Here is an 11,343-nt window from a genome sequence, read left to right as displayed (position 1 = left end):
AACAAAGTTACATTGAGTCTCCTCGATACAATCCGGAGCAGAATGAAAAACACAAAGGTTACTAGTATTCACGCATGATTTAGCTAAGACATGAGCTACACCATTACGATGCAGTTGATTTCTCTAATGCAACATTCTATTTCTTTTTCCATGACAGTAGATGCCATAACATGGAGTTTGGTTGCATTTATTGGAAGAATTACAAATGGTTGATGGACATGGACTTTGGATGCATTTTTTAAAAGATTTGGCATATATCATGAGGATGCTTTTAGCCTTGTTGTAAAATCAGCTAGTATAATACTTGTACTTTCTTTGTTTGTCTACAGGGTGGAGTATACGACATCTAGATGTTCAGAACGCGTTGCTTCATGGTGTTCTTGAGGAAGAAGTGTTCATGCGGCAACCACCGGAATATAAAAATATAAGCACACCTGATTATGTATGCAAGTTAGATAAAGTTGTATAGGTTGGAAACATGCCCCGAGAGCCTGGTACTCAATGTTGAGCACACACCTACAACACGGTTCCCACCCTCTGAATCAATACATAATTGTTCTTTTACAATAAAGGAAACACTATCATATTTGTCTTTGTTTATGTTGATGACATAATTATTGCTAGTTAATTCAGATGCTACTACTTGCCTACTTCGAGATCTAAACATAGATTATTGCTGTCAAGGAGTTGCGCAAGCTTCGTTACTTTATTGGCATAACGGTTAAGCCGGTAAAGATTGGAATACTTTTGACACGGGAAAAATACACCAATCGCATTCTCTGGAGAGTGGGATTGGAGCACTGCAAGTACACCTCACTTGTAAGTACTCCACTATCAACTTCAGGAAAACTCACAGTTGAAGCAGAAGAATTACTTGGACCAGAGGCTGCAACAAATTACAGAAGTCTTGTTGTGCATTAAAGTATTTGACTCTTACTCGTCCTGATATTTTGTATCCAGTGAATAAAGTCTGCAATATTTACATGCTCCTAGTACAACTCACTTCACTGTAGCAAAAATAATTTTGAGGTATCTAAATTTTACAACTGGACTTGGCCTTCAAATTACCAGGTCACCATCCATGCTTGTCCGTGCATACTCTAGTGTGTTGATGATAGAAGATCCATAGGTGGATTTTCTATATTCTAGGGTCAAATCTTGCGTCTTGGAGGCAAGAAAACAAGTTACTGTCTCAAGATCAAGCATAGATGCAAAATATAACGCTCTGGCAGATGCAAGTGCAGAGGTCGTGTGGATTCAGACTCTGCTTCTTGAGCTTGGAATGAAGACTCCACGGGTTGCAAGGTTATGGTATGATAATATTGTGTAACCTATCTGTCAGCCAAACATGTTTTCCATGCACGTTGAAAACATATAAAAGTTCAGGTTGTGTTTGAAGCAAGGTATTACAAAAACCAAAGTATTGGAAAACTACAATATTTTAGCCGGTAGGTGCAATATACCATAGTATTATGTGCAAATGAAAGATACCATATAGTATTGACATGTCAAAGCATTTTGGGGTATTGTCAATATTGTGACATGTTTGACTAGTGCTTTATGTAGCAACGTAACTTAGCTAGCTAACTGGTTGAAGCAGCTACAAAGATGCATGTTTCTAGCTAGTTAGTTGCAGTCACTCAATGATTTGGTTAATCATAGTTGATTAGTGCTTGTTGGACGGTCATCATTCTCTTGGGTGGTCCTTATGGCCTGGCTTCTCTCTGTGAAATTTGGCGGTGTTCATGGATTTCGGCCGAGGTGCTCTTGTTAGGGGTTTCTTTGCAATTTAGTAGTGTGGAGGTCGGTTGTCATTTCGTGTTGGCTATGGTTCTAGGGTTGATCGTGTGCTTCTGGTGTTGTAGGCTCTATGAATAGTCCGCATGTGGTTGGTTTGTATCGGTTTTTGTCTGATTTTCTGTTAATTAAGCGGGCGGTTCTTTTCTTTTCTTTCGAAAAGGGGGTTTACCCCAGCCTCTGCATCAGAAAGATGCATACTGCTCATATTATTAAAAATAAAATCCAGTAACAAAGTCGCCAAGTATCGAGGTGCGAAAATAAACAAAAAGCTCGAAAGAGCTAAAACCCAAAGCCACAACCGGCTGGCAAACACAATAGGAGCACTACATGCATATCCTATTACATGACCGCCACCCAAACCGGTTGAAAATATCCCGCGCTACCATCTCCCATCGGGTAGACGCAGTAACCAAACGCTCCCTGACCTCCGTCGGAGTGAGTAGCGACCACATACTGATGAACGCCGTGGCCCTGAAGATAACCTGCAAAAAAGTGAATGTTTGTTGATCTGTTAAATACTAAATCATTTCTGCAGTTCCATACTGCCCAAAGTAAAGCACAAACGCCAGCACGAATGTGTCTTGCAGAATCGGAATCAACCCCATCAAGCCATGTTCCAAATAACATGTTGATAGAGGTGGGCTGATTAATATTAAACACAATATGAATCGACCGCCACAGAATCTTAGCCAACGAACAATCGAGAAAGAGGTGTTTGATGGTTTCGTTATGATCGCAAAAGCTACACCTAGAAGAGCCCATCCAGTTGCGTTTTGCCGGGTTATCCTTAGTCAAAATGACTTGTTTATGCACAAGCCACATAAACACTTTGATACGTAAGGGAACCTTTACTCTCCAAACGTGAATCGAGGAAGGGACAACGCTAGAGTTAATGACATCCAGATACATAGACTTAACCGAGAACATACCGTTCTTAGTAAGTTTCCAATACAGCTGATCTGGTTGCTGGGTCAGCCGGACCTCCATTAAACGTCTAACAAGATGGAGCCAGGCCTCCCAATAAATTATTTTCTACTTAATTAATCGATAAGGCAAATCTTTTTCCTGCTTTTAAAGAAAAGCGTTTAATATGGACACTCGTGTGTTATTAGCACAGCATCGGGGCAACAGGTTGCATGCGTACCACGACTAACGACTAACGTGGTGAAGCTCAAGAACGAGGTATGGGAGAACAAGGTCGCTGAGCAGAAGCAACGGGGGAATGAAGCTGGGGCGACAACGGCTAGGGAAGAAGATAACAACGCGACCTATGTTCTTTCATTAGCTCGGTTAAAAAAACGGAGGTTTCACGTTCTTCTTTTTAGTACAGAGAAATAACCATGGTTTTACAAATACTGCAGTATCAAACATGGTTTTTAGCAGTAGCCAAACACCTCATTGTAATTAAAACTATGATAGTCTAAATAAATTGTAGTATATTTAAAATACTTAGAAAACTGAGCTATATAACAGGCCGGATTTCCACTTTGTCCGTGAATACTCACAGGGGATCAGCTTGCCGGTGGCTTGACTAAACCTTTCACAATGAGGTGCCAGAACAAATTGAGGTACGATCTCTGTTGGATTATTAATGGGCTTTGGCCCATATAAGACAATAATCCTTGGTTAATATCTAAGGCCTATTTAGGTTCATGGCAAGTGGTGCAAAGTTTAGTATCATACTGCCAGTAGAGTGAGGGTGAGACCCCATTGCAAGGGCTGCTCTACCACATGCCCTTGGGAGCTTGGGAAGAGGAGATGTACACGCGCGCTCATACTGTTTCTCTCTGTGTGCTGCTTCCAGCGACCCCATCCACACAACCGCGTGCATAGTTGGTCGGGAGAGCATGTGGCTCCGGAACCCTGTTGTTCGAGATCCTAGCCGGGAGAACGACAATAAGGTTTTTGGAGAGTGTCTCGACGCGACTACTCCCGATCCGTCCCCGTCTCCATCCTCCTATGCTTCCACTACTTCCCCTGCATCAACACCATGGTCGAAGATGCCCCCGCCAAGAAGGCAACAGATGACGCCGAGGCTGCTGATGCAACAGATGATGCCGCCGCCGTGTTGGCTGGCCAACCGGAGGGTATGGCCTGTACATCCCTCACTTACTTGTTCATGTGTTGGCCATATGATGTTTTGATTCTATGTAGTGTATGTGCTCACATGCTTCGGTATGAGTTGCATACTGTTATTGCGATGCTTGCTATTTACTTATGGATTAGTCTAATCAAAGAGGTGCTCCTTATAAAAAAAAAAAAAAACAAGAGGTGCTGATATTTCCAACAGTCTCAACCTAGGTAAAGCATCACAGGGTTTAGTTTGAGGGAGGATGTTAGACATGAGGTCTACAGATAGAATTATGTTCAACTTCCATATTGTACGCCATGGCATTGCTTCTTTAAATACATCACGCGGCTCTGCCGGGCAGATACGCTCCCCAACATACAGATTGACGAGCTCCCGCGTGGCTGCCAACCCTCGCCCGGGCAACAGGCAGGCCATGGCCTATTGGCCTTGTCCCCAAAAATGGAAGAGACTCTGCTTCAAAAACCTGAACAGAGGATGTACTCTGCTCTCAACAGACTTGTGAACATTTCTGTTCCGTGGGTGTCCAGTGTCCACGCAGACGGACCAGACGCGTTGGCCACCGCCGCCGGCGCAGGTGGCATGGTCGTCGGCTCGCCCGTACATCCATTAAACATGATGTGAAACCTTGTGTGTAAAACCACAATTTTGATTTTACACAAGTATCCGCACTTCCCCTAGCCTGACTGTACGCATCTACCTAGTTCTTTTGCCTACAAGTTTTGCAATGCATTTTTGGAATTAAATAAAAGCACTCCTGACATCAGATTTCGCATGAAACGAATATACCCGAGTAAATTTACCAGAAAGATCAATAAAACTGATGCAATACATTTATCCTCCGACAGACTCGGGTGCACAACACAAATTCTTTAGGCCGCGCTTGGATGGACTGTAATGTAATATAATACAGTTTTACAGTGATTTCCGGCACAAAACGATACGAACGTGCAGGGGCGTGTATATTTTACATGTGTATCCAAAGGAAACACGATAATCCAAGCGCAGCCTTAGGTGACATTATAATACTCCCTCCGTCCAGAAATACTTGTCTTATAAATGGATAAAATGGATGTGTCTATAATTAAAATAAGTCTAGATACACCGATTTCTAGGACAAGTATTTCCGGACAGAAGCATCTGTCATGCTGCACGGTGGAGATTTATTCAGAATCTGAGTTGACTGGACAGCCTGAGAAGAGGGGTGTCCAGGGCGCCTGTGCCGCACCTCCTCCTTATGTCGAACCTTACCAATCGTACCCACATGTTGGGCTGCTCAACGGAAGATGAATGTTATGGAGAGTCCAGTTTCACATCTAATGTGGTAGATTCTGTATCTTCGACATCTGAGGCCCTTGACAAGATAAGAAGTAGAAATATGATCTTCTTTAGTCGTACAGAACATGAATAACGTTATTGCGAAATAAACAATGACAGGCAACAATATGAGAAATGTTCAAACCTGGTCCACTGCAAACTTGAACTTGATCAAACAGAGAGCGAGGTGGTGGAGATTGCTCGCGGGGAGCTGTGACTTGACAAGACCTCTGCAGCCTGGTCTGCGGAGTGTCGGTGTAACATTTGTTGTAGACTTTGCGGGAGGCAGCATATTTCAACGACATAGTTTTAGTTGGATCAACCACCTTTTCGAGCAAGACAACCCTTGGCCTCTTGGGGTGCTTCTTCACTTCATTTTCCCAGAGCTGTATGGTTTGCTGATTGAGCATAGAATCCAGAGCGACTTCCTCAAGAGCTTCAAACGATTCCACTTTTATGTCATCACAAAGACCCACTAGATCTTTACAGAGCAACTGGAGTGAAACAAGACGAGGCAGAGCTCCATGTTCAATTATGGGGAATCTGGGTTTTTCCACCACAAGGCAAAGCCGTTGCAGGCTTGGGAAATCCCCAATGTTTATATTTAAATCGGCGAGATCGACTTCAACTAGTTTGAGACAAACCAAGAGCTTTAGGTTGCCCAGACCTGCTAGAAGTTCAGCCCCCTTCAGATTAGTATATGTAAGGCACAGCTCCTTCAGACCACGCAGGCCCATAACAAACTGAGGTGACTGATTCAGGCTGCCTTGCAGTTTCAGTGAGCTAAGATAACCATGCTTTCTTGATGTTGCAATTGAGTTGTCGCCTTGATCGTGATGAAGCAAGCCTTTGGAAAAATCATTCAGATGAAGCGATAGGGAACGGGCGCCTACTGGAGTAGCCATGCCAGCCTGAGCAAACTTGTGAATGGCCTCTGAAAGTACGGCGTAATTGCTATCTGTGCTAGGGATCTCACACCATATCTTGACCTTTGTCAGTTTTTTCATATGAACCATCAGTTCCGGGAATCCAGAGTTGTTGTCTACAACAACTCCTGCCAGAGTCTGCAAATTAGTTTTTCCTTGCAGGAATCCCGTAAGGTTCTTGCCACTAATCTTTTTTAGCTTAATCTTTCCATAAAGGTGTGCAAGGTGGGGCAGAGTAATGACTTCCATAGGCAGTGTATCTATCTTTGTCTTCCTCAAGTCAAGTGTCTCTAAACAATGAAGCCTTTCCATTTCAACTGACACATTGCTAACAGAGCATCCCAGTGTGAGATATTTGAGATGCAACAGCTTGTATATCTGCCCCAGATGTTCTTCACTCAAAACACTACATTCTTTTAGATCCAACACCCTCAGCAGCTCAAAACTCGTCAAGTCTGGAACAGTTTCTTCTACACTCCCAAAGACGGTTAGAGATCGGGGGCGCAACTGCTTGCTGGCCGATCCTGAAAATAAGTTATCAACCTTTTCTTTCAAAGAAGAAAATATGTTGTGCTGGCGGTCGCGGCCACGTCCAGCTGGACCGATACCATGTCCCATGGTGCATGTTGTACCATTTGTACGGTTATCAATAATGAGGTGACGGAAGTTACTTTGGTTCTTAGCACCAAAAGATGTATCAATGAAATTCGAAGCCATGGACTTGTGCAGCATGAACTGGTGCATGATACTGTGAGGTTCACATGTCTTGGCTTTCCCATTGTTGCTTGGATCGACAGGCCGAATGACATTTCTGTCGATTAGCTCATCCAATTTCTTATCGGCAATCTCTTGGTCACCGTCAATGTATCCTTCGGCTAACCATCGGCTAGTAAGAGTTTTCCTGCTGACTGGGCGATCATTTGGGAATGCACTTGAGTATAGTAAGCAGGTCTTCAGAGAATTGCCAGGCAGACTGCTGTAGTTATTCATAAGAACTTGCCCTAGTTTTGTGAAGTGGCCATTCTTGTTCTCGTCCATACGAGAACATAGGTCCTGGGTCATTTCTTCACAGAGATCCCCTGTCAACTTGTGACCTTGCAAAGCTTTGGCAACACTAACAAGAGCGAGTGGGTGACCATCACATCTGTTCACGATTGCAGTTGAACCCCTCTCCAAGTCAGGTGAGCATCCATTGACAAAAACCTTCTTGTCTAGATAAGCCTTGGACTGTTCCGCACTAAGAGATCTCATACTGTAAACATAACCATCAGGCAAGCTGCAGGCATTAGCTACTGAGGTCACAGTCGTGGTCACTAGTATTCTGCTCTCTGTTTCATTTGGGAAGATGGGTTTTATTGCGTCCCAGATCTCCATCTTGATGTTATCAATTACAATTAAACACCTGTTAGCAAAATGGAAAAATGCAAAGTTAATATGCCGGTCATTTGGAATTGGCTTTGTAGTTAAGCAAGTCCCCTGTTTTGGTTTAAAAAGTCCCCTGTTTTGGTCTAAAAAGTCCCCTGTTTTGGTCCAAATTACCAAGCCAACTACTCAACATGAGGGTAACAGGAGAACAATAGAGCCGTTCAAGCATGGCTGCCTATTGGTGACTACGCCTACTGAATTCTTGAGAGGACAAGTATCTTTGTTATGCAAGCACTCTACTGGAAAAAATGAACCAAAAACTTGATTGGCTAAGTAGGTCTCATATTTGCAGGAAAATTCGTACTTACCGTACTTTTTTTAGCTTTTACAATTTATTAGTTGTAGTACAACCAATTGAAAACTCTACAAATGTTTTATTTTAGAAAAGGAGGATGACCCCCGGCCTCTGCATCTGGGCGATGCATACGGCCACTTTATTAATTATTAACACAAAACCTTACAAAGCCATACAACAGCAAGACTAAAGCCACCGTCTAAGCAACAATTGTCGCTACACCTATCCAATTGATGAAGGGGCGCAGATAGTCTGGGCCTAATACCAAACAGACATCGCAGTCAAACCTAAACATCTAAGACCTGAGGTCCCAACCAGGACGCCTGCCGGGTATGGGACACCTACCAGTCCGGCGCACTCCTCAACCTATGAGGCCGCCGCAGCCACCTGCCACAAATCCATCTTCAGAGCTATACTGTTGTGTGTACCGTGCCAGGTTTCTCTGCCATCGACGCCACCACGACGCCCGACAGCGTCGTCCTCCTGCGCGAGTCCATCCTCCCACAGCGAACTCCGAATCTGCACTGCGCCACGCCGTCAAGATCCGTCGCCATCAGTGTGTAGGATGAAGCACCGCTCCACCAAAGAATCCGTCCTCTGGTCCCTCGATCACGTGTGTACCTCCAAAAATGACGCCCCCAAGGGAGGAACGACACCAGAGCGCCGCCGTCATCCGATCATCTGATCTAGGGTTTCCCCCGGAGGTAGCAGAGAGTGGCCTTGAACTTCTCCACGGCGATGCCTTCAAGAAGGGAACGACGCAGATAGCGCCGCCATCGCCGGCCTTAGCAGAAGCCGAAGGCAAGTTTTCACCCAGATCAGTTCGAAGGAATCCAACTCTCGTGCACGGGCCACCGTCACCACCAGCACCACCAGGCAGACCCTGGAGTACCGGCAGATCAGCGAGCCACCGGCACCACCGCATCCAGATCGCCGGTCACGCAGGGCCGCCGCCATCCCCCGCGCCGTCCGAGTCAGAGACGGAGCCGCCGACCGCGCACAGGGACCGCCGCCGCCTGCACACGCCGGAGCGCCGCCGAGGTCCCAGCGCCCGCCACCGCTTGCCGACGCCAACCTCCGCCCGAGCACTGGCGCCACCGTGGAGCCATCAGATCAGGGAGGGAGACGTCGCGCGCCGACCACCCTCGCGGACCCCGCCGCACGCCCGAGCGCCGGCGCCACCGCGACGCCATCAGATCGCGAGGAGGAGGAGCCCGCGCCTCGCCGCCCCGCGCAGACCACGCCGCCGCCATCGCCGCAGCGCCACCAAAGGGGAGCCCCGCAGATCCGCCGGCGACCCGACCTGCCGCCGAGCTGAGAGCCACCACGAGGGCCGGCCGTCCTGCACCGCCCAGGAGCCTCGCGAGGAGGGAGGAAGCCCCGCCGCCGCTGACGCACGCGCGGGCTTTGCCCAGCGGCGTCCCCTGGCGACGGCGAGGGAGAAGGACGGCGAAGGAAGGGAGCGGCGGCGGCGATCTAGGGTTCCGCCCGGGCCGCTCGCGGGAGCGGCACGGGGACAGGGGGACTTGGCGCAGCAAAAAAAAACTCTACAAATGTTATGAGTTGTCTATTTTTAGTAAATCCCTTTGCAGGTTATTTCGAAGTTAATTTCCAGGGAAACTCATTTGCGACCAATGCCGCCAGAAATAGCCCAATGACAGCGTCAATCACCACGATTGATGGGTTTGATATTAGATAGTCATTTTGCCAGTGAAAAACTGATACTTGTACACTTGCAAAACAATAGGTACTGTGCATGCCTAATCAGGAGCAAGATACAAACTGAATGTTAGAGTTGAGCTAATGTACTATACATTTTTAGGCGTACTGATTAGTTCATGGAAACTACTTTTAACTAGCTGATGCATTGGTTTTTGATTTGAGGCGGATAGTTGATGCATTCAACTTATGATACCATAGCCAAAAGATTCTTAAATGTATAAGATTTGGCTAAACTGATGGGGAAATATCAGCAATACTGATGATACTCAAATTACTGGCACAGTATGAAAACTACAAATGCATAATTGACGGATACATGCGTATCTAGACAAATCTAAGACAAGTAATTTGGGACAGAGGGAGTATAATTGACAAATACAAATACCATAGCTGGGAACATCCGGATCGGCACTCACCTCTTTGTCCGGAGAAGAACACTGACATGCTGCTGGAGCTGTCGGAGTTTCAGTGGCACGGACTCCTGTGCTTCTTCTCCGAGAAGCCCCTCAAGTATGGCCCTCAAGAGCGCCTCCTTGGCAGCGACATCGTGTTTGTGCTTGGACGCCAGAGTCACCCAGGCACGGCAACAGAATTGCTCGGCGACTTGAGGGCAGTTGTACACTTCCCATGCCAGTGCCGTTTTGCCGGAGCCCCCAAATCCGACGACGGAGACCACCTTCAGCTTCCTGCGGCTAGCTTGGCCACCGCCGCCGCCGCCGCCATCAACTAAGGACTTGCAAAGCTCCTGCTTTGCTTCCTCGATGCCCACCGCAGGAGAAGCCCCGTAGGCGCCCGGATTCTCTGGGTCAACGGGGTTGTCGTCCAGGTTCGATTCGGCTGCGGCGGAGCCAAAGTCTGCATTGTATCTGACCTTTCGCTCATGCGCCGCATCCAGCGCCCGCTTGAGTCTCGCGATCTCATGGCAGAACTTTCTTGGATCGCGGATCTGGAGCTCCCCCTCGCACGCGGCGCAGGGAAGGAACCGGTCCAGGCAGTCCTCGATGTTATGTGCCAGAGCGCGGAACTCCTCCATGGATAGGATCTCCACCGCACTGGGCTGCCCCTTGTGCGAGATCTGAACCTCCATGGATCCGCAGATCATGGCGAGCTCTCGATGCAGGAAACCGATGTCGCCCTCCAGGTCCTTCAACTCCTTGTACCTCTTCTCTATGACTGTGAGCAGCTTCGACACCACGCTTTTCGTCACAGCGCTCACCACCGCCACCGCCACTTCCATGCCTACGCTCGCCGGTGATCCGCTCGCTCCTCCAAACTTGTGGTTTGATGACTATGGCTCTGATTGTGGTGTGCTCACCAGGTTGCTGCACAGGCACACCAAGTAGAGCCAAACCACTTCCACCCACAAACCCTCCGTGAGAGATGACCGCACCTACTACTCAACTACTTGCTCTGTCTGAAAATACTTGCCCAATAAATGAATATATCTACATGTATTTTAATTTTAAATACATCTATTTATGTCCATTTTAACGACAACATCTATTTATATCCATTTTGAGAACAAGTATTTCCGGACGGAGAGAGTAGTTAAGTCTCTGGCCATCCTAAAAGCATGGGAGACAACAATCGGCTATATGTTATGTATGGCCAAGTTAATAGACGGCATTTATAATATTATATTTTAATTAGCATAAAGGTCTGTACGTTGTAACGGAAGAAAGCAATACGAAACACCCCTCACCCAATAATTATGACTCAAGAACATAATAATCACACCTCATCAACATAATTTTTTCCCTATGATGTTT

The 11,343-nt window shown here is 46.7% G+C and overlaps 1 protein-coding gene across 3 annotated transcripts; it reads right to left on the bottom strand.

The window, feature by feature from the left end:
* Nucleotides 1-4,772: 4,772 nt before the first annotated feature.
* LOC123186982 (disease resistance protein RGA4) lies at nucleotides 4,773-10,928 on the bottom strand. Of its 3 annotated transcripts, none has more exons than XM_044598726.1 (3): nucleotides 9,991-10,928; nucleotides 5,352-7,534; nucleotides 4,773-5,243 (listed from the first exon to the last, which is right to left on the bottom strand). In XM_044598726.1, the coding sequence occupies exons 1-3, from the start codon at nucleotides 10,809-10,811 to the stop codon at nucleotides 5,206-5,208; spliced, it is 3,042 nt and encodes a 1,013-aa protein (XP_044454661.1). In that variant the 5' UTR covers nucleotides 10,812-10,928; the 3' UTR covers nucleotides 4,773-5,205. The 3 variants fall into 3 exon arrangements, with proteins under 3 accessions (XP_044454661.1, XP_044454660.1, XP_044454659.1); XM_044598725.1 differs by having other exon boundaries at nucleotides 4,773-5,235; XM_044598724.1 differs by lacking the exon at nucleotides 4,773-5,243 and having other exon boundaries at nucleotides 5,278-7,534.
* Between the last annotated feature and the right edge of the window lie 415 nt (nucleotides 10,929-11,343).

This window comes from Triticum aestivum, chromosome 2A (assembly GCF_018294505.1).
Source record: "Triticum aestivum cultivar Chinese Spring chromosome 2A, IWGSC CS RefSeq v2.1, whole genome shotgun sequence".
NCBI lineage: Eukaryota > Viridiplantae > Streptophyta > Magnoliopsida > Poales > Poaceae > Triticum > Triticum aestivum.
The sequence above is the reverse complement of the archived record's forward strand: the minus strand, read 5'-3'. Positions and strand labels throughout refer to the sequence as shown.